The following is a 27,554-nucleotide window of genomic DNA, read 5'->3' on the forward strand; positions in this document are numbered from 1 at the left end:
AGAAGGGACACCTGAAATGAAATGTGTTTTGAAAATCCGCATTTAAAAAAAGAATATCTAATCACATCTGAAATTGTCTGTAGTTTTTTTTTCCCCCTCCGTGAGACATAATATTTGGCCAAAAATAAAAATTAAAAAAAAAAAAAGAAGGATGCCAGAGAAGAAAAACCAGGTTTCCATTTATAAAACATCAGACCAGTAGAAGAAAAGCTAGAAACCCAGCTGGCCTAGTTTGAAATAAACGGTCACACTCATTATCCTGTGTTAATTTTTGCTGCATACTTTTTAGCTGTTTTTGTAAAAGCCACAAGTAATTGGAGGTCTGGTTAGAGCAGTCAACTTCTTTCCGCCGGTCCTGGGTACAGGACGAATGTGACACAGAGTGTCTGAGTTGGGTGTGGCTAGCAGGGAAGGTACACAGTCCCTGCTCCGGGCCTCCATCCTAGTCAGCGGTAGTCCCCAGTCCAGAGCTCGGTTGGTGAGCTGGCCTTCACCCAGGCAATGGGCACAGCTGGCGGGACCTGGCCCCAGCCCTGTAGCTTCTCCCCAGCAGTCTAAGGTGGGCCCTCCCTCCCGTGCAGAGTGGGGCCAACTCAGGAAGGCAGAGTGAAGGGGATAGGGGAGGGGCAAGACGGCCTTGGAATGAACTTGTGACAGCAGCTTTTTAAAACTTGAGGAAACCTTGACGCTCTGGAGAACGTTGCCGTCTCCAGATGTGCGTGCATGTGTGCCCTGTGTGTGTGTGTGTCTGTGTGTCTACCTACCTAGCAATCTATCCAAATATATTTATGTTTGCAGAGACGTGGGGCCTAGGAGGCAGAGGCCGGGGGGTGGGGTGGGGACACACTCTTCAAGCCCCCCTGTTTTCTGCCCCTGGGTTGGGCCTCTCTAGCATGAGGTGTGGGGTGATGACACCCCGTGGGTTTCACCACAGGCAAGCAGGCTGTGCCCAGCTCCTCAGCAAAGGCCGATGTACTTGAGATTGTTCTGTATAATGACATCAGTCACTGCGTCAAAAACAAACTGGATGTTACTGGTATCGGTGGCACAGGTGAAGTGGGAGTAGATCTCCTTGGTCTCCTTGTTACGGTTTAGGTCCTCGAACTGACGCTGGATGTAGACCGCCGCCTCCTCGTACGTGTTCTGGCCCTTGTACTCCGGGAAGCAGACGTTGAGCGGGATGCGCCGGATTTTCTCCGCCAGGAGGTCCTTCTTGTTCAGGAAGAGGATAAGCGAGGTGTTGATGAACCAGTTGTTGTTGCAGATGGAGTCAAAGAGGCGCAGGCTCTCCGCCATTCGACTCTGCGGTTGTGAGGAGGGAAGCGTTGCTGTTAGTCTCAGAGTGAGAGAGGGGAGAGAAAGGGAAGAGAGGGGGGAGGGGGAGGGAGAATGAATATGGATATTTAGGCCTACAGCCCTACCAGGAGGGGCACTCATTTTCGAGACTACCCACCTAGTGCTAGCCCCTGAGATAGCATCCTGCTCCTGACAGGAATCCCCTCTCACTCAGGTCAAATAAGCATCTCCCCATCTCCCCCCCAGGACCAGCTAATAGTCACCCTGACTACCTAAGGCTTTCCTGCCTCTTTTGGACCCTTCCTCTGGGCAATGATACTCAATGGCCTCGATACGTGACATGAGGGCTGAGGCAGTGCCCAGGCTAGCTGGCTTGCACCCTGGGGATGCAGGACCCTCCATGCTTACACCGATGTATTTCAAACATCGCTAGCTCCTGGCCCTCTACACACACACACACACACACACACACACACAGAAGCTCAAGTCTTCCCTGGGAACTATTTCTTCAACTATTTCTCACGGTTTCACACGGTCCCTCTGAAACCTTAGTTCTGCCACTCGACATGGCCCATGCCTCCATAAGCTGGAACAGCTGCTTCTCACTGCACCGTGTCCCTTTCCCCTCTCAGTGGCTTCAAGGAATCACACTCAGTGGCCACGGTGGCTGAGTAAGCAGGCGGGCTTGCACATAGCATGAGGGTGACATCCTAGGACAGAGTTGTGACCAAATGACAAGAGTGTGGCCCCTGGTCCCTTCCCTCTCTTCTTTTTTTTTGAGGACACATAATTTGTATAGTGACTCTGGGTCTTAAGGAGCACGCCTGCCTCCCAGGACATGGACACATCTTATTTCTGAAACAAGTATAGCTGTCCACACCTGGAATCACTGCTGGCGGAGGCTGCCCGGCACTCTGAGATACAGCAAACAAGCCAAGTTCCTGGATATGCGGGAGACAGGTTTTTATATCCTCACCAACCGAGATACTGGACAGTGAGTGACTCCGGCACTGACAAGGTGGGCAGAGGTGTCAGCAGTGTCACCAATGAACACAGTGACAGTGATGACAGTTGCGAGCAGATGGTTCTGCCTGTGCAAACTTCACGCCTTCCCATCTCCTTCTGGGGAGACTGAGGCTTGGAGAGGTAGGGAATGTGCCCCAGGTCCCTCATAGGAGCTGTGGGCTTGCAGTCCTGTGCAAAGGACTGGCCTGGAGGCCGGGTTCCAGGGTGTCTCTCGGAAACCAGACTCCGTGTTCTTTGAGGCACGGGCTTTGGCAATGCCTCAGCTAGGGGAGGAAGCAGATGTGAGGAGAGGGGAGGGCGGGCAGAGGTACCTGTCATTATCATGAGACCCAGCTACCTGGGAGACTGATTTGCAAATCCAGTGTTTAGAGTTGATACAAGCAATACAGAATGGCAAAACCTCTGAACAGCAAGACCTTGGCGTGGTCTAAATTGGCCTTTCTGCTGAGAAACAGGAAGCAGGGCCCCGAGCTCAGCGGTCCACGATGAGACCCGGCGCTTTCCTTTTGCAGTTGAGCCCCAGACCTGGATGTGATGTTCCTAGGGTGAGATCAGTGGGATGGGAGGGGGGTGGTCTAGGAATGTTTCATTCTACAGGGAGAATAATTAGCTCTAATGGATTCCTGGAAACTGCCGGTGTAAAGATGACAGTAGGAACGGAGCTGTCACTTCTCATAGAAATGATGTCATAATTGGGGCTTTTGCTTCTGACTCCAAATTCTGTATCAGATATGGCTATTAGCACATATTCCTCGATTCATTGAGCAGGCTTGCGGGGCATGTCCTGAGTGCATGGGCCATGCCTCTCACGCTTGATGGAGGTCTCGGAGCGGCGAGCCTTGGCAGGGATCCTGGGATCTGTCTAGGGGTAGATGAGAGGGCTTCCCCTGGTCCGTAAGGAGGGTGGAGGTAGGGAAGCACAGAGTAGGGGTGCTGGTTCCCTTAGCTCTGATGGGTCACTTGTGTTGATAGCAGAGGGGGTTCTTGGGCCCAGATCAGCCCAGCTTAGAGGGAGGGTATGGCTGTCTAAAGGTACTGTTAGTAGTGCAGTTGCTGGCCAAGAGTCAGTCAGTCCTCTTAGGACAATGCTTAGGGGGGGAGCTCAGTTGCTGGAGACCTTTAAGGGTAGCAGTAGGTAGGGCCAAAGGACCACAGGTGGTAACTGTCGTCCCTGAGACTGCCTCAGCTTCTTCCCGTTTGTCTTAAGCTGTCTGTGTGCACCATGGCTTCCTTTCCACACCAGCTGCCTGGACCACTTCCCCGCTGGTGCCTCTCACACTCTGGGGACCCTGCTTGACTAAGTGTTGTGTTGTTGGTGACTCAAGCGATCAGGGAAGCCAGGCCCTAGCTCACAGGATAGCAGACAGCACAAGTGGTAGGACCAGGTATGTGGGAAGCACTGAACTTTCCTTTATCCCAGGCTCATCCTCACAGCCCAGGCTCTGCCGTAGCTTCAAGTTCAGGTTTCCTGATGACCTCCTCTAGTTTTTGAGGACCCCAGAGCTATACTGGTCATCCTGGGAGGTGATGTGCCTCAAATAACATCTGTCCCCATGGTCCCATCCCCTGGGACCTGCCCAGTAGGATTCAGAGAAGCCTGCTGTGGCATTGGCTGTGCATTTGGCTTGTAGGCTCTTGGAGACTTGGGGCTTCGGAGTGAAGGCAGTCCCAGAGCTAGTCACTTCCTTCTGTTCTCTAGAAGGATTCCTGATGCTGGGCGTGTTAGCTCTGTGTGAGTATCGAATCCCGGTAAAGTGGATATGCACACCTGCCCTGGGAAGCCAATCAAGAGGGTCAGTTAGAAGGCACAGCATGGCCAGAGTAGCTCCAGCACACGGCCTCTCAATGTGAGGGCCCAGTAAGAGAGCCAGGTACTGTTTCCTCCCTGAATCTGTCTGGCGACAGAGGCTCTGGGACCGTCTGCGACTCTGTGGCAGAGGTGGGACAAAGAACCACAGGCAATCACGATCAGGACCTTGCCCCAATGAGGCCGATGAGAGGATCCGGTGGCCGGGGGGGGGGGGGGGGGTCTTGCCCTTGGCTCCAAAAGAGTGACATCAGAGGTGATGGTAGGAACCCCGCCTTGTCTCGTGACTTGGTGCCTATCTTCAGCCTCCTGTGCCCACCGATGGGTCCAGTGCCCTCGGGCCAGATTCACAGTGGGTCTTGTAGCCTCATGTGCACAGGAGCACCCTGCCACCTTGAATCGCCACCACCAGAGGAGCCATGCCACTCTAGGGTGTAACTCTAGAAGCCATGATATACAGGGGTGAGATCGGGAGGGTGGAAGTCGGCCTTCTGCCTGGCCTCCGAGCTGAGCCTCTACAGCACGCCTGGTCCATTCGTGCTCTGCTTCTCCTGTCGGGCATCACCTCAGGCCCCTTCTTCCAAGAGGCTGAAGCCTACCTCCCTAAACCATATCTGGCTGTGCCCCCAGTCAGTCTGTGGGGCGTCTCCCCTACCTGTTCTCTGTTTTCATCTGCTTAGTTTCCAGGGTCAGAGCTGCTCCTAGAGGGGGTATGGTGGGCACTTTTACTGCACCCCTAGTCTGGTAGCCACTGCTTTACTGGCTCACCATGGCATGTCCTCTTCTGATCCTGCCATCTGAGGAGCTGTAAGCAAATGAGCCATAGCCCACTTGCCTGGGTAGCAGTGGGGTATGGGGAGGCATCCTCTTCACACATGAACCAAGCCCTAGGGTAGTGCCGACCTGTCAGAGCTTGGTAAAGAACCCTAATATTCTCTTCTGGCAGGACATCCCCCATACCTTTACCTCTCCAGCCGCCAACGGTTACCACCATGGTGGAAATGCTGTTGTGGTCAGCCGTTGCTGGGAGGCCAGCCAGGGATTAACCACTCAGCTCACTGAAGGGTCCTCTCAACTATGGAAATAGTATCTTCTAGGAACCTGGGGTTCATCCGAACATTCATTTATATAAATAATGCAGAGCAGATGATTACGACAGAAGCCTGGGCAATGTGGGGATTCTGCTGCCTGCCGGTGGGAAACAGTGATTGCTAACAAGTCATGTCAGCCATGGTGAGGCTAGGTAACAGCCCCCAGGGTGGCTTCCAGCCTATTCTTAGACATTCTTTTAATGTTTAGATGGCTCCATATATATTCAATGCCACGTAAGTCCCCTGCCCCAGGTGCTTGTCTGCACTTGGATTTCTTACATCAGAGGGTAAGAGGGGCTTGCGGCATACTTCCAAGGAGCTTCGAATCTGGGGAGTATTCATCCCCCCAAAAGCTTCCAGGTACCAGCACCCATCATGGATCCTGGAATGATTGATTCTCTGAGGGGACTGGCAGTCAGGGTGAGCTGGTGTTGGGTCAGCCATTTAGTTCCTTTTCTGCACACCTGGTGACACATGGTGGCAGGTGTCCCTAGTTACATATACAAGGCCTGGGCCCATTTTAAAAATTCCTCTTCTGTGGTCTCTCTGTATCCTGACTAAGCTTCTGAGGGTAATATCTGGACCTTCGTGATGGGAATCTGGTCTCCCACCTCCAAGTTCTAAATGTTTCCATAATGGACTTAGATTCCACTGTCCCACACAGGCCAGCCCCACCACTCAGGACACCACCCTGTCCCTTGCTTGTCCCTCGGAACAAGAGGCTGATGTAACTGGTGCCTCATGCCCTTCATCTTGTTAGCAGGTTGAGGCCCCTCCCAAAGATGAGATTTTTCTTTTCAACCATTCAGTTGTGTGTGCGCACATAACCTGGAGGTCATGTGAGACCCAAGCCCTTTGCCTACATCAGAGGCCTTGGAACTCTACCTGGCATGTGTCCAGCTGTGCCTGGACAGACACCTTACCACACAGTGCCCCGTGGTGGGCTTGCAGTGACCCACTCCTCCCTTCCGTAAGGAAGAATAAACAGCCTTGCTGTCAAAGCCATGGAGTTCTCAGGATGGACAGCTATGGCTCACGTCAAGGACCTGGGATTCAGCGTTCCTCTTAGAACTGCAAAGATGCTCCAATCCTTGGGAGGCAGGATTGCCAGTTTGAGGCCAGCCTGGACTACACAGCCAGACTCTACTAAAGAAAAATAAAAGGCTTCAAACCCCAAAACCATCCACTGAAAAAGACCCCTGCGGAAAGAGCAGCAAAGCCAGTTTGACCCCCTGAGCTAAGGTATAGCTTCTCCTCCGGCAGTCCATGTGGGATAATGAAGTAGCTGGTGCTTGCTGCTTGGGAATGACCCATGACCACTCCTCCAGGGCCCACATCCAGTTGGTGAATCTCTGCCTTAGAAGCCACCAATCACTCCTACCTGGAGAGAGGTAGTAGTAAAGGCCTATTCTTCCTGGGGATGCTCTTCCTATCAGAATTCCCAAACACTCTTCTTGGGGACCCAGGACATACCAGCTTCCTTTGGCTTCTAACTACACCAGCATGCAGATAGTCCTTCAGACACTGGACTAGTCTAATCCCTTCCCAATCTGTGCATACACTCCTGCAGTGGGTAGTGCTAGTTCACGTAGCCCAGGGTCATACTAGTTCCGGGGAAGCCATGCGTAAACACCTACTCATGCTGAACAGATGCCATTATTATTAAGTAAGAGTGTTACCACATTCTGAGGCCAGGTGAGGCCTCCCCTTCTGTGCCATGGAATTTGGCTGCTGCTGACTGTGGGGTGAGCTAAGGAGCTAGGGAATGTTATACACGGACCAATCCCGTCTCCTTGTTCCACCCTCAAGGCCCAGGGCAAAGCTTGCTCTCCAGACACTGAGTAGGTCCCTTCTAGATGGTGGGATGGGTAGGCAGGATGAAATAGTAACAGATGAGAAGGGCAAAAATCCTCTTCTGCTAATCACCAGGAGCGATTGCCCATGTCTAAGATAGCACGTGTAACTGTACCCCTAAAACAGAGTGGCTGAGGGCTGAAGCGGGGTACACAGCTTAGCCCCTGGACCCAGGCTCAGGCAACTGTTAGCAGCTGGGATTTTAGCCAACAGCAGGGACTCAGAGGTGCAAGATCCTAGCCTGCACTTATCCCCAGGCCAATGAGTTAGGGGTAGGAGCCAGCTCCGTGTGGTGACATAGGATCCCAGGTAGAATGGAGACAGTGCTGACAAGAACTAGGAAAAAGACCCATGTAGGGAGGAGGCTTGGAGCAGCATGGCCTCCTTACGAAAAGGAGAAGATGTTGCAGAGGCCATTTAGCCAGACCTGGAACATCCTGTTCTAATGTAGAGCCAAGCTCAGCAGCATAGAATCAGAGCAACCAGGCCATGTCCTGATCAGGGCTGGCCATGACGCTTTGACCCAGGGTGCTTGTCAAAAGAGTAGCATCTTGCAGAGTCTTCAGTGGACTGAGCAGAAGAAGGAAGCTGGTTCAGTGATCCCCGTCAGCCAACTAGGACATTAACGTTTGCTCCTGAGGTATTTTTTTTTGTCCCTCCCTGGTACAGCCCTCAGTCAGTTCTAAAAGCAGCCCCTGCAGGTCTGGGGGCTCCAAGTGTGTACCTACTACCATGTCGCAAGTCCTCCCCCAACGGACGCACATGCTTCAGGGGTCCGCCCAGTTGGACCTCTCCAGACCCCTCTGCCAGGCTCCTATCCTAGCCGTGTACTGTGTTCCCACCCCACACATGTGCTCAGTGTCTTCTCTTTCCTGGGACCCCGCCCCCTACCTCCGAGCCTCTAGCCTGTAATCTTCAGAGGTGTCTTTCAGTTCTATGCGATTCTACCCAGCACTAGGAGGCTCAGTAACATCTCAGTATCTTTCCTTCAGTCTGGACCGCAGGCCTCCTGCCCTTTGGGTCCACTGTCATGGGTCCCTAGCCACATATCCTGTCTTGTAGTTTGGATGTGCAATGTTTCCCACAGGTTCAGGGGTTTGAACACTTGGTATCCCCAGAAGATGGTACAGTTTGAGGAGGTTGTCAAATGATACGGGATGGAGCCTCAGAGGAGGAGGTGGATCACTAGGGATGCTCCGCCCCACCCCCTCTTTACACCTTGCTTCCTGGGTGTGGATGCAATGTGACCAGCCAGCCTCTGGCTCCTGGTGCCCGTGCTTCCCCTGCTTGCTTGCCTCATCTTCTCTGCCATGAGAGACTCTGTCCTTTGGGAACGATAAGCCAAAATGAACCCTTTTTTCCCTTAAGTTGCTTTTGCCGGAGAATTTTATTACAGCTGCAGGAAAAGAAACTAAGGCACCGCCAGGGTCTGCCAGGCTCTGTGATCAGAAGCCTCTGGTTTGGAAAGGACAAGGTTAGATCTGAAGTAGCACACTGCTCTTGGGACCTGGGACCATCAGAGTCAGGGACTGTCACTAGGATTAGGTGTCGAAGCTTCTGTTGGGCACGTCTCTGCTGGCTTCCTGGAGGAAAGCAGCTGTTCAAGTACTCTTGAGCCACACCTCAGTCACTACCAGACGCCCATGAGACCCTTATGTCACTTCTCAGGTTCCAGATCATAGTTCTTGCCTTACTGAAATAAACTACTCATCCTGGATCCACCAGTGACCTGGAAAGGACTGTGTTTCTGAGAAGCTGGTCTTGGACTGGGAACTGAATGAGGTATCTTTTGCCTCCTCTGAGCCCTATCTCCAGGCCCCATGACACTGACGTCAGGCTTGTCAGCCAGGCCCTTGACACTTCTCAGGGTGTCGGGGTCTCCTTTCACTGATAGACTAGACTAAGTCCAGTGCACACACTCTCTTGCTGGTCTGGAGATCTGTGGCTGCACTTCCTATCTGGGAGCCGGCTGTCTCTGCCGCTCTCTCCTACTTTAGAGCCATGGGGGAGGTTACTATCCATGCTGTGGTGTCCTCAAGGAGCTTAGACAAGGAGTGAGGTGAGAAAGCCTGAGGGGGGAGCCTGATGAAATCTAAGCAGGCATCATGGCACTGCTTCCTAGCGGTAGGAACAAGTTGAGGAGGCAGCAGACATCTACCTAGGGGGCCAGATGCTTGGTTCTCTCCAGACAGTGCCAGCCAGCTACTGGCTGCTGGCTTCCCTGTTCCATCCTTGCCTTCTCAGTGATGTGGCTCCCAGTGGGCAGAGCCTGTGTATCTACCCCAGTGCTTGAATGGAATGCCAGCTAACCCTAACTGAGACAAGGCAGGTGGGCCTCTGGCCCTGCGGCCCATGGCAATGTTTTCAGGTGCTCTGAGCACACCAGCCACCTTCAAGTGTGTGGTAGCCTCTTGGGTCTTTCTCGGCACTGAACTGCCGGAAGGTGGCAACAGCAGCTGTCACAGAGGGCCAGCTGCCCCTCCCTCTGTTCAGTTTAGCACCCAGACTCTCAGTAGACAGATTGCTGTTTCCATGACAACTGAAGAGGACGCCTCCACCCGCCATCTCACACAGCAATAAAGACCAAAGACAGGAGGAGGCTGTACATCTTAATCTTAGCCTGATATATCTACCTGGGGGTAGTAGTGGTGGGCCTTTGGGAATTGGGGGACCTCGTTCTCCTCTGATGATCTCATGGCTCACTCTGGCCTAACAGCCAGTAGGCAAATAAGATGGAAGGTTCCTCTGGTGACGTGCTCCTGATAAGAGCATCCACCAGTGGGAAGGCCACCCTTCCATTCACATCGGAAAAGTGACACAGGGCTCCAGGACCAGAGAGAAGGGTCACGGTGTGAAATCCTTGAAGCATTCCTATTTTATGGATTCGACCTCTGCCCAGCCCACCACCCTGGACCAAGGAGGGTTCTATACAGACTGCATCACCTTCAGGCTCGGTCAGGGTGATTGGCCTCGGGGGAACTGGGATGTATCTGGAGACAGAGGAGATAACTGGGGGACTTATTTCCAGCGCAATCTGGTTAGCATTTTCTCCTCCTTCCTGCAAAACTTAACTGCTGCTTCGAGAGCCTGGGAGAATTGGATTAGAGAGGCTCATGATTCCATGAGCCCTCCCGCCCTGGAGCCTGTCTGTAGGACCAAGCCGGGGGCGGTGCAGGAGCAGGGGATGTACCGAAGCCAAGGAGGCTGCTGCCTGCCTGCGAGCTGGGTCCCACCTGTGCTCTGAGTGCTCTCCCTCAGGGTGGTCACCCTCCCCTACTCGCCAAACCTGGACCTGGCAGTTATGTGGGTGCTCAGGGCCCTGAAGCAGATGGCACACCCTAGCCTACTGCTCTGGCTCCTGGGGCCCGTTCACAGCCTCTATTCCGATCTTGCCTGCCCACCACTTGGCTCCACACACTACGCTATTTTTGGTCTCTGGGAGCTGCCATAGCTTTCCCAACTAGAGACCCCGCCTACCCTTAAATCTCGGGCCCCTCCCATTCAGTTCAATATTCCTTTCATGTGAGCCTCTCTACTCTCACTCTCAGGGCTCTGAGCGGTATATGGGGAAGAGGCTGGAAGACTAGCGGTTGGGCCCCCCCCCCCCCCCCCTTGAGGGACAGACAAGAGCAATAAACAAACTCGGCTTCAGAGAATGGAATCTTTCAGAGGAGGAATACACACACTTACCAGCTCTCCAGAAAGACAGGAGACAGATGTTGAGCGTGACTCGGGGCAGCAGCGTGGGCAGGACACCCTGGGACTCTGATATCAGTGGATTCTCTGGTGGGGAACCACCTCCCTGCCCGTGCCTTGTGAGCACCCTCCAGAGGCTTCCAGCTCTGGTCAACACATTTCCCGCCTCATCCGTGTGCACACTTCACCTGAAGGCCTTTTGCCACAGTGTCTTCCTGCACCTCCCCTGGGTGCACCTCTAAAATGTCTACAGGTCCTCTTAACGCCATAACACTTTTGGCACTGTTTACACTATATTCTTGTCAGTGCTCGTTATTTGCCCATGAGTTCATGACTGACTGTCTTGGGACCTGCTCTCTTTAACTTGGGACAAACCTCAGACAGGGCCAGATGGCCTTTGGAGTAGCAGCCGTGTTTCAGGTAGGTTAGGGTAAGAGGAAGCTTCAGTGCCCCAACCCTCGGGCCTGGACTACAGACGACTGGGGTTGTGCTGGGAGGGTATCTAGGTTGTGGTTTGGGATGTGACAGGGAACAAAATGAGGTTCTGACCAAATGGGGCTGGGACTTCCCCTCTGTAGCAGCCTCACTTCCCGGTGACAGGTGGTCTGCATCTTGTGTCCGATGCTCAGAGGGTTGATCTGGTCAGAGACTACAGAGGTGCTGGGTAAGGTATTCGGCTTTAAAATGACTGAGAACGGTCAGATCCCACATCATGGCACGGGAAGTCTAGGGTCCGCATTTGTGAATTAGCACTCTGGTCAATCCCCTGGGCTGTGTACAGATGCTCAAGGTCAACTCTGTGCCTGTGCTCCTCTTGCCGGGTATCCTGTGCATCCTGCTTGTGAGGCTGCACGGCCCCGCTGCCGCCTCCTCCCCCAGGCAGAGAGCCCTAAACCCACAGAAGCCATCTTGTCCTAGTGGCACAGAAGGGTTAGCAGCGAGGGCGGCTACAACTTGTAAAGTCGGGAATTCCGGATCTGTAATGTTCACGGGCCTTCCTGTCCCTGGGTCTGTCCTCACCCAGTCCCTTTTACTGTCACCTTCTCTCAGATGCTCCCCCTCCCCCAACCAGGGCTGGTCAGCTGTCATCTGGGCAGGAAGGGAAGGCAGAGTACCTTGGGGGCAGCCCCCTCTGGCCAGCAGCAAATGAGATTTCTCTGGGTTGGAGGTTGGGGCAGGGGTATGATCTTACAAGTCCAGAAGGCAACTCCTGCTTAGTCATGTCCCTCCAAGTGCCCAGTGAAAAGTGCAATGTTCACAGAAACAGTATATGCCAGGCCTGCCACTTCAAACAGCAAAGACTGTTTAAACAAGATAAGAGGCTGTGGGGAAGGCTGCACCTTGGGTTCTAATAACACGGGGCGACTTTGTTATGAACCTGCCAGAGACAGCAGGAACAACTTCCTGCCTCACATAGCAGGTGAGCTCTGGCCACCTCCTGTTTACCTGTACAGTGTGTAGAAGGGGCTGGGGTGACCCTAAACGGAGGTAATAGAAGCTACCTCTGAAATCTGCCTAGTCCCTAGGGAATGGACAGCAAAGGGTCCTCACTGGGGTCTATAGGTTTGGAGGCCCCCTGATTTTGCAACCAGGGAAATCTGTGCTTGGAACCCAAGTTTCTTCATCGGTGGAGTGGAAGGCCATCTCTTGCTGGGCTAGGACCTCACAGTCTGCACAAGCAGTGGTCTGGCATATGACCCTGAGCAGGCTCTGTGCCGTCTGCTCATGGCTACTCTCCTTCTGCACGGAAAGCTCAAAGCCCAGGATGTACTATGTGAACTGCCCGAGGTGCCCAGGAGTTGGGTGAGGGGCTTGGGGGATCAGAGTTGTACTGCTCGGTCATCCTGGACCTGGGCCATCCAGATAGACACAGGTGGCCACATGACACACTAGGATGACTTCCAGGTTACAGCCCTACCAACCCTCAGGCCCCAGTGTTAGCTAGAGATAGGTACCTACAGTACCCGTTGTTTGTTTGTTTGTTTGAACTAACTGATAGAGCTCTCTAGGGGCAGGATTACAGGCATCGGACGTTACCCTGTCCAGTCAGGGGCCTCTCGGCTGTAGGCTCAACACCCCAAAAGTCACCTGTCTTGCCTTTTATTTTGTAATGGATCTCAGAGACAACAACAGAGAAGTTCTCAGGGCTTGGTGATGCTTTCTGTTTTAACAGGTGCTGGTTCAAGTCCCAGGGGAGACAGAACCCCAGAGTGTGATATGGGGACTGGGTATCATATACCCTGAGGTTATGACTTAGGAACATTCTAAGACTCCTGGGTCTGGAACAGAAAATCCCACAAGATGCTAGGTGCAGTCACTCCAAGAGGAAGGAGTTGGAGTACCAGTTTTCTTCTGCTGTCCATGCCCAGCAGGCCGGAAGCACTGCGGGTGGGGATGGGGGTGGGGGTGGAACTCAGGCTGTGGCTCCTGCCCCAGCTCACAGGGGTCTCCTACCTAGCAGGGAAGGCATACTCTGTTCCACAGTCCTAGGCTGCCTTTGCTTCCACTGAATTAAGAACCGGGTCTCCGCTTTGCTTCTGTATTAAATCTTGCTGGTGGGGGAATATAGGAACCCCCCCCCCCCCGCTTGCTGCCAGTCACTAACAGGAAGTTAACAGACAGCAGGAAGCAAGTGTTTTATAGATTGGGGACAGATCTAAGCCTGTGGAGAAAACTGGAGCACAAAGCCCCGCCTGTTGTTCTCCAGGGGATACCTGGGGCTTACACATCACCTGGACTGTTCGGCAGGTGCTCGCTTAGTAGCAGAGCCAGCCTCCCCTACCCCCACAGGCACCAAGGCTTGTGAAATCCTTTGCAGTAGGACTGGCCCATTCCTTTGAGGAACAAGAGAAACTGGGGCTAAAGAGAGAAACCAGCGGGGAGCATCTGCTCATGGCCTATAGGACGGATTTCAGCAACGGGGCGCATCCTTTAGGAGAAAAAGAAAAGAGTACTTAGGTCATCATTGCCCTCCCCTGACGTCACCTGCAGGATTGGGGGTGGGGCATGGGGGTGTTGCTGTAGCAAGCTTAGCTCTGTGTAAACTCTACTTAAGGTGACAGAGCTTCTTTGGGAAAAATGTACACGTGTGAACTCTGACCATCACAGAAGTCAGATGTGACGTACTCTCTGGGTTTCTGGCAATCCCAGAACAGGGGGTCTGGAGCCCGGGATCTCTCTGCTCCCAACTCCACTGCTATATGTGATGAGGTGTGTGATGAGGTGGAGGCTGTATCCTGCCCTGGCTGCAGCAGTTGCCCAGCTCTGAGGGACAGCGAGTTGGTAGGAGACCTCAGCTTTAAAACTGTCTCTTTGGGGGAAATGTAAGTGCTCACAGCAGGATGGAAGTAGCCAGGACAAGGTTTCCTGCCTTTTTTTCTTAGTCACTTGCTCTAGAAGAGAGAATGACTTCCACATTCTTGGCCAATGATTTACAACATCCAGGCAGAGCAGGTCGTGTAGGAATTCTGATGCACAGTGGTCACCTGCAAGTGTTTACAGCAGCAGGGTCATACCCTCAGTGGCCACAGACCAAGGACTCCTGGCCTGTCAGTTTTGTTTTCGCTCTGGGCCTCAGTGGTTGGGGAGGTTCTCGGGCCAATGCTGAAGACTCTGCCTTCTGGACAGCGGTCAAGGCTTGGACTTAAGGCCATGCCATGTTTATACTGCAGGCAGCCACCTTCTGGAATGTTCTAAGAACCACAGAGTACGTCATAAGCAGCAGTTAAAGAAACAAAAGACAGACGAGAAGAGAAAACTCCCTTCATGTAACATGGCAGCTCCCACGGACATGCTCCATGGTTCTTAGGATGTGCCAATATTCATTCAAGCCAGTATCCCTGAGCTCTCTCAGCCTAAGTACTGAAAATCACACTCTGCCTGTTTTATTGGCAAGGTCCTGAGCCCACATTCTCTATGGGGAAGAACTCTTGGTCTTCAAGTGGTATGGGTCAGAGACACTTTGTCCTGGGTGCTACCCACACACCTAACCTACGTCCAATCTTGTCCACCTTGAGTTTACTGCTGTTGTGTGACCCGATCCTTCCAGAGCAGGCAGTGTTGCAGAACACAAGAGAAATCCCAGGCTATCACCCAAGCTGGGACAGTCTAGGCAAGGGATCACCATGGCCCAGTGACAGGGCTGACACAGAGTAGTCTGGTATGGTCTGGATGTAAGCAGGCCAACAGGGAAAGAGCTCCAACAGGCCAGAGCAGGAAAGGCCATTGATGAGCCTGTAAGCTGTGGAAGGCAGACAGCGGGGATGTCATGGCAACAGGGCCCTGGGCAGAGCAGCCACAGCACATGGCAAGGGCATGTCAATAGGCCAGGCTGCTCATCAGGATATGGCACTGGCCCTGCTAAGTCCACACTGGGTCATTTAAATCTGTTGCTACGCTATAGGCATGTGTTATAGCAGGCAATGACGGTGGCTTTCTGTGCTAAGACTTTAAATGGTCCATGGCCATGTAAAAGCAAGGTGCTACGTTATAGACTTTTTGTCATGATCTTCTACAAGTACCTTTCTCACCTTCGGACACAAAGGCAGGTTGTCTTCACTAAGGCTGTAATGAAGCCAGCGACAGCATCAAACTCTGCTGCCGTGTTCCTGCCTCCTATTCTTAGACAGGGGAGATTCAAAGAGAGGCAGGCTATGTCCAGAGCCTCTCAGACACAATCCCGTCTGTCTCTTTAGTTTGTCTTGCTCACTGTGGGGGGAATCCACATCAAAACCAAGGGTTGCCTCGTTAGCATTTCCAGAATGCCTCTTTTGCCTCAACTGTGGCCTTGCTTGAGCAACCCTGAGACTTCTTGCTTTCTCATCTCTGCCTACTCTGAGAGGACAGGCTCACACAACCATGGGGTGATCCAGGTAGAGACAGGAGTAGAAGAGGATGAGGCTTTTGGGATCCTGAGCTGGGGCCATCTGACCCACACGACATGAAGGCTGAGAGTTCTCCCAGGTAGGACCCAGGTAGCTCCCAGTTCAGAGCTTGTAGTTTTTGAGGACCATCCGGCAGAAGACATTACTCCAGTTCTACCTGCCACTGCTTGAGGGGTGCTAGTGTCCTGTGGGGAAGGGACCCACCCATGGCCATTTTCTGCCCAGGCCAAACTTCTCTGGAGGATCTCAATTTCTGGTTCCAGAATGCTGGATCAAGGCGTCTGGCTCACCGTCTAGATACATCAGGGTAAGCTTTTCTCCCAGGGGCAGACAGGCTAGGCCAGGTTGTGCAGGCCTATGGCCATAGGTTTGAAGACCACACGCCATGAGTCCCCAAGGGCCTTGGGCACATAGTAGTTGTATTATTAATGAAACTAGATATAATGTAAGAACTGAAGAGATTTTCCCTATGGAGTGTAAAGAAGGGATGAGGGCTAATATAGACCTGGCTAGCCTGAATTTGCTCTCTGCCCAGTTCAGAGCTGTCAGTGTACCCTCACCAACAATGGGTGTCTCCTTTAGCTATCTGCCTTCACAGAGGGTGAAGAAGGGACTGTCCTGTCAGTACAGAAGCCTTTTCTTTTTTTTTTTTTTTTTTTTAAAGTCTTTTTTTTTTAATATTTATTTATTTATTTTATTGATGAGTACACTGTAGCTGTCTTCAGACACACCAGAAGAGGGCATCCAATCTCATTACGGATGGTTGTGAGCCACCATGTGGTTGCTGGGATTTGAACTCAGGACCTCTGGAAGTGTAGTCAGTGCTCTTAACCGCTGAGCCATCTCTCCAGCCCCCAGAAGCCTTTTCTGTCAAGCAGTGTGGACCTAACTACCCTGACCATCCTTTATCCCCTCTGTTGTCGTTCAAGGCCAGTCAAGGAGCTAGCAGATCTAATACCTTACCCTGGTCATCAGGAGCCCCTGCCCCAAGCCAGTGAGGCCCCCGGGGGCTCTCCCTCGCCACCTCGGAGTCTGTTCTTATTAAATGGGAAAATTGTTTTTCATTCTTGGATTATACAAATCCCTTAAAACAATAATAATCTGTGTCTTAAACCCCCAGAGCTGTTCTGATGTATGCATAATGAACAGAGCTAATGCGTTCAGGAAATTAATTACCCACTGGCTGGGGCAGCTGGGTGGACAGGAGGCAGAAGCTGCTTTGCCTCAGATCTTTCTGTATAGCTCAGAGCAGGGCATCTTTCTCAGTGTGCAGTGAGATCACCCTGGCGTCAAGAGTATGCTGACCTAGGGACCCCATCCCTGGCTCCACATAAAATATAGTTGGACTATACCGCTTGTCCCTTGGGGGATGGGCAGGACTAGACACACTGCTTGGGACTTTGTCCCACTTCACCATTCCTTGACCACTGTACAGGGTACCATCCAGCTATCCTGCCCACAGTCCCAAACAGCCTCTTGGTCTCTGCCTTTGCTGGTTGCCCCAACAGTCAGCACTCTGCAGCTCTTGGGCTGGATTCTTCATGGTCAAGATCAGATTGCCATTTGACCTTTGTCCCAATCTGTTTGGGCCCTGTGGCTGATGTCTGGCCCCCTACTTTCCTGTAAGGTGTTTCCAAGGCAGAAGGGCCTCTCCTGACTTCTGTGGCCCAGGGCAGCTGTTTCAGGGGGTTTCCACAGACCCTCCCAGAGGCCACTTAATGCCATCTCCATGTCACTCAGGGGAGGGAGGAAAAACATGGTGACTGGGCTTGGGACCTGCACATTCTAGGTGACTGCTTTCCTGAATGATGTCACGGGGCTTGGCTCTCCTAGACGGAGGAGGACACACAGTGGAGCCAGCTTGTCCTTGGGTTAGCTTATAGAGAGAAAGCAGAACTCAGTTCTAGAGCAGTTTCTCTATGCAGCAGAGTCCTCTTAAGCCTGTGTGAAGACAGCAGCTCTGAGGGTCAAGTAAGGGAACCCTCTCCAGCAGGATACAGTCGGTAGAAATGGTATGTTGTCAGTGGGGCAGGGGAAATCTCCACGGAACTACAGAGGAAGGTGCAGCACACTGCACTGCTCTTCCAAAACATGCAAGGGGTGTCTCCCTAGCATTCATCATCTGCTGAGTCTGGCTCCTTGGGATCTTCCCACTAGGGTGTCCTGTCTGTAGACTGTTGGTACATGATAGCTGGCTGGGTGCTGGCTGGGTGGGAGTGGGAAACTGGACTGATGTGTAACGTTGGCCAATTCCTGTGATGTAATTACTGCCACCTGGCTGACCTGAAGCTATCACTGTGATGTCAGCCAGTTCAAAACTTCCTGAAGATAAATTAACTCTTGTGGGATGGTAAAAGCCAGGCACAACTGCTGGGCTGGCATACACAGGGCTTGACACGTTCTTCTGTAAGGGGTGAGTATCTGGGACAGGTACTTGAGACCCCCCCTCCCCCTTCCTTGAAATTTATCAGGAATAGAAAAGTCAAACGGTAAGGGAGTCCCTTCCCACCCAAACCAGGGCCTAAGCTGGCTGTTTCCTGCTGTGGTACGGTCCACAAGGCCACAATGCTTGTCACTCTGAGCATTCTGTAGAGGCATATGAGAGCAACCACAGTGGTCGTGATGGGATGGTAGCGTTGGTGTGTCCTGTATCCAAGGAATGGTTTCCAGTGACACAGGAGGACGTGCGATCGGCCACCATGGAGAAAAGGCTGAGTTACAGCGCCGAGTTCACAGGACGAAATGGAGGGATGATAAAGGCCACCCTAGGGATGCAGAGCTCGCCACGTAGGCTTTTCTAGTGCAGGAGGCAAGGAGATAGAGTGGGAAGCAAGTCCCCAAACCCCGTGGCCCAGGCTTGCCAAGGACCTGCCAAGAGCAAGAAGCCATTGCACAGACGGGGACTGACAGGAAGGCCTTGGCCTTGGAAGCACCCAGTTTGACAAGAAGAGACAGCCATGAGAAGGCACTACTGACGTGTGTTTGCAGCCTGTGTCTCACTGGCTGCAGATGGAAGGTGTTGGCTCACGTATCACAGACTCCTGCCACCACTGCCTGGGCAGACCGTATGGACAGCTGGGTCCTGCTCACTAAGATGGGCTTGCTTCATTTTGGCTCCTGCCTTTCACTTCCATAGAGTCTCTGGGGGTTGTGCCATCAAGGGGACCACCAGCCCTTGAGATTCAAGCCCCTCTGCCATGCCACCTCACCAGTTTTGAGTCGTGGTCTGTCATCCCAAGGTGGTGATTTGTGGATATCATAAGCTAACCACATGGGGTCCACAAGCCTCTCTGGCATGATTCTAAACATCAGACGCCCTTGTTGGAGCTATGTGCTTAACTAGGTCAGGAGGCGGCGGCGGCATTGGGGCACACTGTACTGAGGATTCCCTGGGGTCCTACTACTGACGGTTGTGGGGCAGGTTAGCTAGATGGTCACTTGAGTCTCCTAAAGGATGTGGGGCTGACCGACAGGGGAGGGTTACGGCTTGCACGTGAAGTGTCTCACAGGCACACACGCTTTAAAACATGTTTTAGGGGACTGTAGAAGGAATGGTTCAGATTATGCTATTTAGCTAGTAGAATTTGGTGGCTGGGAATGTGGGCTATGCCCCGCTGCCTCCCATTTGGAACCCCTTTCCTGTGGCTAGACATAACCAGTTCTCTCATCAACAGTCAAGAGCCTGTCTTACTGCGGGCACCTCACACGTTTCTCAATATCCCTCACACACTTTCCCTCTCTTTCAGACAGGGTCTCACTCAGTAGCCCTGGCTGTCCTGGAACTCACTCTGTAGACCAGGCTGGCCCCCAACTCACAGAGATCCACCTTCCTCTGCTTCCCGAGTGCTGGGATTAAAGGTGCGTGCTACCATGCCCTGCATGCTTTAATAAGTTATTTAAATATTTTTTCCAGGTTACCCTTTACATTGTAATCCCGAATAGCCTCTTGAGCGCCAGGCTGACAGGCTTGTGTTGCTATCCCTGGCTTAAACTCCTTAAGCCATTTTTTGAGAGATGGCTCAATGGTTAGGCTCAGTGGTTAAGATCACTTATTGCTCTTACAAGAGAACTCAGGTTCAGTTCCCAGCACCCATATAGTGGCTCACAGCCATTGTAAATTTAGCTCCAGGGGATCTGATTCCCACTCTTGACCTCTGACGACACAATACACATATATATGTACAATATACACACATACACTCAAGCAAAACACTGACACACACAGAATAAAATGTTGAGACAGGAGATCATATTAGAACCCAGGCAGACCTTGAACTCAAGATAATCCCGCTTCCTGAGAGCTGAGATCACAGGCATAAGCTACTGCTGCATGTGACTTAAATTCCATTAAGAAGAAATAAAACGAGCTTTTTGGGTGTACACATAATAAAAGAGCATGGCTCCAGGGGCAGGCCCTTACTTCGTTTTCAGGACTCCTCCCTTCCTAAGGGGGCACCCGTAAGAGGTAAGCACCAATGGGCTTTCCCTCAGACAAGCTAAAGCAGGGTCCTTGGTCTCTAGCTCTTCCCATGTCTCCTTGACCCCTACCCATTCCACAGCGTCTGCTGAGTGCATACTGTGGCTACAGCACAGGCCGTGTAAATACTAGCCTGCCCTGGGAATGCTAGGTCTGACCCATCCAGAAGTGGGAAGGGGCTACTGTCCTGAGGACCCAGGCCCTAGACAAGGGGCTAGTCTAGGCTGCCTGCCTGGAGTGTGGCTGCTGTAGACTCCCCTGCTGCAGAACCTGCACCCCGGCCCAAAGTAATACTCTGCACCTGGCTAGTATTACTCAAGAGTATTGACCAGCTATCTGTGAAGTGAGTATGAGGCTTCCCTGTGTGAGCCTGGCTGAAAGCTCAGAGTAACTTGTAGAGTGCAAGTGGCCACCATGATCCCACATGAAAGCAAATGGCGGGACAACCCTGGCAACTACGGCCGCCAGCGCTGGGAAGGGGGCAAGTATCTTTGGCAGCAGAAGGGCTTGTGAAAATTAAGTAGTAGCTGTGTATGACTGTCGCCCGTATGTCAATCAATGTGCTAGCAGAGCTTGGCTTATGCTCACTTGTAGCTCCTGGTCTCCCCCTTCCCCCCCAATCAGGCCTGTACCCACAGAGCAAGCACACAGCAGGCCGCTCTGGGACTGGGAGAAGTTTCTGTAAGAGAACATTGGGCACTTTACAGCCTTTTCATCTGTCTCTGCTGAAATGTCCCTCTACCATTAAGTGTTTTCCAGGGTCCATTAGCTGGTCTGGAAAGGGACAGGCTAGATGGCAGGTGTCTGCTTCCTTCCACTTCTAGAAGAATGAGGGACAGAGGGCTCCTGCAGGTCATAGCCAAAGGCTGCTGGGCAGGTACTTTATTCTTTGTTTGCAACCCTCCTGTGGCCACTGTGTGACCTGTCTCTGTTGTTATCTGAGGAGGACAAAGCCTCTGCCCCGTGTCCATGTGTCCATCTGAGCCTCTGAGCTGGCTCAGTGGAGGGCCCAAGATGGGAGGGTGTGAAGGGGGAGGGGTGGACAGTCAAGTGCCACTGCTGGCTCACAAGATCAGTCGGGGGCAGCACACAGGAGAAATCCCCACATGTCCCTGGGATGTGTTCAACCTCTGGTGGCATCTGGGAGCATACCAAACAGAGCACTGGAAGCCCACTTGCGTTTGGAGTCTCCATCTGCCTGCCTGTCAAGGCTGCAAGGAGGTTAGAGACCCGGTCAGTCTGAAGACCTGTCAGATCCTGGGGACAGCATATGAATCATGGGTACACACAGCATGCTCCTCGTCCGTGCTGGCTGCCACCCTCCACGGGTGTCCTGGAAACCTGCACCTCCAAGGTGCTGCCCTGTGCTCACTGCAGCCCTCACCCGCCCAGAAGCCTGGTGATGCTGAAGCTCTCCTTGGCAACACACTGACGCAGAAACCAGCAGGCGGGCTGGGGGGATGGGATGGGGCGATGGCTCCTTCTCCAGGCATGGGGATGGGAGGGGGGCGCCATCAGCCTCAGTGAGAGGAAAGACAAGGAAGTGCCTTGGGGGTTGAGAGGGAAGAAGAGCTCTAAGGAACTGTGTACACAGCCTTGGCACTGGCCCCAAACTTCACTGAGATTTTGCAAAAGTGTGGTCTGTTTTTGGTTGAGTCCTTGTTGGGGCTGAGACTTTTAGGGCATTCCAGGAGGAGGAAGAGGAGGAAAAGGAGGAGGAGGTGGGGGGAAGAAGAGGAGGAAGTGGCTGGGGTAGCCCTGTCCCAGTGTCTGCCTGGAGGGAGAGATGAGGTGTGCTCCTTGCCTGCTGGTACCAGCACAGCCAGGGCAGCCAGTGGGAAGAATGATAGGTTATTGTCTTCTCTCTGCAGCCTGTTTGTTTTCTATCGTCAGATATTGTCAGATATTACTGGTGGAGCATGAAAGGTCAGAACCATTTGGAATCCAGTGAATTTCCAGCTGTGCTAAGGGTTTTCCATCAAGAATTTCCTTTTCTGGTGAACATCACTACTTCCTCAGGCCCATGGGGGAATGACAGAGAAAGGGAAAGAGAAAGAGAGAAAGGGGGAGCGTGAGTGATAGGAGGAGAGAAGGGCAGAGGGTAGGAGAGAGGAATGGAGGAGAGGGGGGAGAGAGAGGGAAAGGAGAGAGAGAGAGAGAGAGAGAGAGAGAGAGGTGTGAATGAGAATGAATGTGTGTAGGCTCAGCTGCAAACCCTTCCCTTTAGGAGATGCCCTGGCAGACTCAGCCTGGTTCCTGCAAGAGGTGTGCATGGGCCTTGCGGAAATCCCCACAGGGATGGTCCTGTAGGAAGGCTGGAGATAAGAGGCCACAGAGCTCCACTCAGGCCTCCCAGGGCCTGTCCCCAGGAGCTCCTTGCTCACATGCAAGCCTCCATCCACCCTGGGACAAAGGGCTCAATGAGCAGGTTCCAGGCCTATGACCAGGGAAGGCATCCAGTGACGTTTCCCCTGAGATTAGTGCTAGTCTGATGTATGGAGGGACAGGGAAGGGGCTATGAACCACAGGATGGACAGAGGGGTACCGTACGCACAAGAAGCCACCAACAGATAGCAGAGAAAAAAGACAACACGGAGGGGCAAGGATAGACAGAGTCCAGAAAGCGTGGGGCTACTTTTTGATCACAGATTCAGAGGGAGGTGGTCATGGACTCAGGGAGCAAGCACCCTGCCCGTTAAATCCAGGTATGTGGGCACAGAGAAAAAACAGGACCAGGATCTTGGTCCCGAGGGACTCTGCCATGCGTGCCCTGCAGATAGTATGTGCAGCCGTCAGGTCCAGGCTTGAGAGGCCTGTGAGATGAGCAGCTTCTTGTCAGCAGAAGTGTACAGAATTATAGAGAGCCTCTGTGGCTGGCAGCTACAGTGTGGCTGGCAGACTGTCCTTTATACCTTCCCTACAACCAACCCCAGGAAGGAGGTGCGCTTTGCCTGACAACTGGTCAACCCCAAACTCTGGCCTCAGCCCCTCTGTCATCGGTTAGGATGCTGCTTCTAGTTAGAGCCTCACATGCTGCTGGAGTGGCGACAGCCGGAAAAGTCAGATGGGCTAGAATGTCACTCAGTCACACACAGATACGGCCTGGGCACAAGGCAGACCCCAGGTGGCAACAGGCCCATCCCTATCTACAGCTTATCACCTCACTGACTGGAAACACCACCACTACCTGGCAGTTTCCAGAATGCCTGGATGGTGGAGGGGAGGGCAAAGGAGCCCTGCCTTCTGTCTCCATGGCTGTCTGATCTGGCTACAGGCTCTCTCTTTGTCAAGAACACTCAGGCATCCAGCACAGTGGCCAGAGCCTCCAGCCTCCCACAAACAACTTTGGGACATAGGTGCAAAGTTAGAGTCCTTAGATAAACTCAGAAGAATAGTAGTCACCACTTGCCTCAACAAGACCAGATGGAGGAAGAAGTGCCATCTTTGCCATTGAGCTTAGAGGCCAGTGTTCCACAGTGGAAAGGCTGGACCCTTGTCTCATAGCATGGCGGTGGCTGCATGTCCATGGATTCCTCGCTGGCATCAATGCCTTCCTCTGGGTACCACAGCCCCAGGCACTCATAACCCCACAGAGATTGTTACTCTCCTGTTCCCTGTGCTGTAAAAGGAGGCTCTTGGTTTTCACTGAGTGGTCCTGCCTGGCACAGTAGCTCTACCGAGGAAGACAGCTCCGAGCAGACCACTATGGTGTGTCTGACTGCCGGGCTTCCACTTGAGCTGTTGCTGGGAAGAATGTAGGTAGCTTGGGAGTCTAGCTTTCTGCCTCAGGTGGATCTGAGCATACTGGCTACCCTCTCCATACTTCTGCTTCCCTGTTTCTTCAGAAGCCCCCCTCTTAAGCTCTTCCAGCTAACCAATGGACCTAGGTCTTTTTCAGGTTGCTTCTATCCTGTCATGCCTCTGACACTCCTTCCAACACACTGGTTTTAAGCATAGAATAAGGGATTCAAAGAACCTCAACAATGGCCCTACAGCTTATCCACCAAGCCAAAGGTCAGGTCTTGACACCTTGGATTTACCCTTTCTTCACCAGGTCATCAGTAGACTCTTCAGAGCAGGAAGGAATCACGGGAGAGCTGCTGTGCTCAGGACCCACATACCATGCAGTGCTGGGAGGAGCTCAGTGGGTTTGCTAAACTGCCACATGGACCACCAGTGAGGCCCGGCTGGGCCTTGCATTGGATTTCCCCAGCATGTGGCACAGGCACAATCATGCATTCACTGTACTGAGGGGCAGGGTGACGTGGAAACCTGGGTAGTGGAGCCAACAAGCACTGTAAGGAACGTTCCAAAGTGCCATCTGTTGTTGGGGGAGGGGTCGTCGTAGCTAATAAAGGAGGGGTCTTTGCCTGCTGAGCCCTGTAGAGTCTAGGGGGGTTGTAGTGTCATTTGGATGGTGTCAGAGAAAGATCATCTAGGTCAAAGTGATGTCCCTCGGGCTGAAGGAGTCATAGGAAGTTGAGGTCCTATGGGATACCATCATGACCCTGCCCACTGGGGCTCACGACTCGACAGAAGTGCCTCGAAGCCCCGTGTCATGCATGGACTCACCGTGTTCCACGCCACATTCCCTCCCCCACCCCACCAGAAGGGGCGTGCTCCTAACTCATGGAAACACTAAAGGTGCCATCCACGTGGCTGGGCAAGGCTCAGTACCGGTCCTGACCGAAGCCTCTCTCTGCTCATACACGTCCGTCTGCTTCCCGGGAACACGCAGGAAGAGCCTCGGCTTTACTCACCGTCTGGTTGTCCTCGTAGAGCTTCAGGTCGTAGCCGCTGAGCTCCACGCAGAAGATGATGGCCGTGACGCCTTCAAAGCAGTGGATCCACTTTTTGCGCTCTGACCTCTGCCCGCCCACGTCCACCATCTTGAAGGTAAGCTCCTTGAAGGTGAACTTGTTCTCCACAATGCCCGTGGTCATGTCCCGGGAGCGCAGGATATCCTCCACCGTGGGGATATAGTCGGGTGCGGCGATGCGCTCCAGGTCATTCAGGTAGTAGGCTGCATTGTCCTCCAGGTGGTACTCGCTAGAGCGGCCAAAGCAGGCCTGGGCCCCGGGGTCAGCCCAGAGCCGTCGCATGACACCCAGCAGCTCTGGTGTAATCTCACCCTTGCTCTCTGCTGGGCCAGTCAGGGCAAAGAGCTGCACAGCGTCGTAGGCACGGTCAGGGTTGTGGAAATCGATCTTGAGGGCAGCCAGGGCCCGAATGATCCGGGTCAGCGAGTCGATGGCATTGTAGATGATGAGGGGCTTGTACTCCTTGCAGGCGTCCAGGTTGAAGCCGCCGCTGTGGATGATCTTCATCTGCTTGACGATGGTGCTCTTGCCTGAGTTGCTGGTGCCCAGCAGGAGAAGTTTGATCTCACGCCTCTGCCGCTGGCTCTCTGAGCGCAGGTGGCGGTCAATTCTCCGGGACCGCCGCGCTGCCTCTTTTTCCTCTGAGCTTTGCCGACATCCCATGGTCCGGCCGCAGCAGCAGGCCCCCCCGATGCAGAACACAGGATGGGTGCCTCTCCCCCTTGTCCAACAGAATGGTCACAATGAGGAATGCTGAAATGTGGGCTTGTATGAGGGGCAGACGAGAGAGGCAGCTGACGTGGATGTGCTCAGCGCTGGCTTTGGGGCAAGGCCGTGTCACAGTGCAATCCCTGCCCCAGAACCTCTTCTCCTGTGGGCATGGCGCTCGGGTGCAGTGGGGCAGAGACCACACCCTCCCCTCTAGTGACACTCCACCTCCCTTGTCAGCAGCGTGGCCTGATTTGCCGTAGTCATTCCCTGTACTCTGCCACGGTAGGAAGCTGTCCGCTTGCGTCTGCCCAGGCTACTGCTGTCTGCTCGCTGGTTGCTGTGGCGATGTTTCTAAGCACGGCTGGAGGGCCCAGCGCTCCCTGAGGCCCCCCTGCCTCAGGCTGCTCCGGCTCCCTGCCTTGCATCCGGCCCTTCACCTAACGAAAGAGAGAACAGTGTGAGCTATCTCCTGGGCCCACCTCAGGCTGGGTGGCAAAGGGATCAGCCACCGGGCCTCAGAAAACAGCATGAGGGTTCAGCAACTCCCAGACTTTTAAGTGCTTCAGGGCTAGCGCCCAGCCCACAGCCAAACCAATATGCTTGGCCAATGCCTCCGACTCTGCTTGAGGCCAGGCGCGGGGCAGACAGTGAGCAGTGCAAGGCTCTTGCCTGCTGACCCCACGCTGGGTCCATCTCTGCCATGTCTTCCTGCCTAACTGGACCTGGCTGACTTTGTCCCCCCTCCCCACTTAATCTGTTTGTCTGACTGGGGCTCCACAGTACAACCCTGTTGTGGGTGTCCACTCTTCCAGGACAGGGAGGGAGCTTGGCCCCACTCTACTTCACAGCACAGTCCTGGCTGTGGCCCTGCCTGAAGAAGGCCAGGGAAAACTGGGTATCTCCTGACTTTCGCCCCTGTAGACGCAGGGACATCTCTGTTGTCATAGGGCCAGATGCATGTGTATAGCGGGGTCAGGACAGAGCCCTGTCCCTGATGTCCCTTTCAGGGGGAAGTCGTGAGTGAGCAGTGCCCGGGCACAGGAAAGGTCTTGAGGGATAGCCAAGGCCTGCCAATCAGGGCAATACAGTGATAGCCTGTCTAGGGAGACGGTAGGAAGGCTGTCAGAAAACTGGGAACCAGAGTCCAGGCGTGGCTGCTGTGCTCAGGTCCTACATAGGGCTCAGGCCGAGTCTTTCACAGGCTCTATGTGGGCCAGAGTGTTAATGGGGAACAGCTGTATTGACAGCTGGAGCCAGTGACACCTGTTGACCACTAGAGAGCAGGTTACCCCCAAATCCTTCCATGACCTGCTGGGTGGCTGGGGCAGGGCAGGTCTCCTCCAGCAGGGGGCTCAGTTCTGCCTCTGACTGGAAGCCCAGGGTGCCCCACCCCAACATCATGGCCCATCTCTTGCCTTCTGTCTTTCCTCTGGTATGTCTTTGCCTGTCTATTGGACCTCAGGTACTTAAAAATCCATCTAATGCCCCCTTCTCTGATACCAGGCTCTGGGATGGAAGGCCCGAGGCAGACAGAGTTCCTAACATAAGCGAAGGCCTCGCTCTGCCTCCACTCCTAGGTGTAACCAGCACCTGAGATTCAACCTACCCAAGGACCCACATACTCCTTACACAGGAAATGGCAGCCCATCCACCATGCTGAGCCTCTCCTTGTCCTAGTCACGACAGGCCATGCTCTGAACCAAGCCCCAGGGCCCACAGTTCTGACTTTCTCCAGTGGCTGTGGCCTCTGGTCTTTTCCAACCCTTTGGGTCCACCTTCTCAGACAGTATCTCCGAAGCCACCTCTCTCCCCGAGTCCAAGCTTGACACCGCCCTGCTGCTCTCAAAGAGTGTACGTCTCAGTCTTCACACAGCCTCTGCTCAGGTACCCTGT

General features: G+C 53.4%; 2 protein-coding genes across 4 annotated transcripts in view; one reads left to right on the plus strand and one right to left on the minus strand.

The window, feature by feature from the left end:
• Positions 1-27,554, plus strand: part of Rsph14 (radial spoke head 14 homolog) — an 88,760-nt gene that overhangs the window by 28,991 nt on the left and 32,215 nt on the right. The gene's annotated exons all lie outside the window — the stretch shown is intronic.
• Gnaz (G protein subunit alpha z) lies at positions 505-26,062 on the minus strand. The gene is made up of 2 exons (XM_028773941.1): positions 24,891-26,062; positions 505-1,302 (listed from the first exon to the last, which is right to left on the minus strand). The coding sequence occupies exons 1-2, from the start codon at positions 25,611-25,613 to the stop codon at positions 958-960; spliced, it is 1,068 nt and encodes a 355-aa protein (XP_028629774.1). The 5' UTR covers positions 25,614-26,062; the 3' UTR covers positions 505-957.

This window comes from Grammomys surdaster, unplaced genomic scaffold (assembly GCF_004785775.1).
Source record: "Grammomys surdaster isolate TR1022 unplaced genomic scaffold, NIH_TR_1.0 237, whole genome shotgun sequence".
In the NCBI taxonomy this organism is placed as follows: domain Eukaryota; kingdom Metazoa; phylum Chordata; class Mammalia; order Rodentia; family Muridae; genus Grammomys; species Grammomys surdaster.

What these genes read in the sequence shown, in the direction of transcription:
- Gnaz (XM_028773941.1), bottom strand. Translation starts at nt 25,613, where the DNA reads ATGGGATGTCGGCAAAGCTCAGAGGAAAAAGAGGCAGCGCGGCGGTCC. An exon ending in TCTACGAGGACAACCAGACG is followed by an intron (nt 1,303 to 24,890) that starts GTGAGTAAAGCC and finishes TCACAACCGCAG; the next exon opens with AGTCGAATGGCGGAGAGCCT.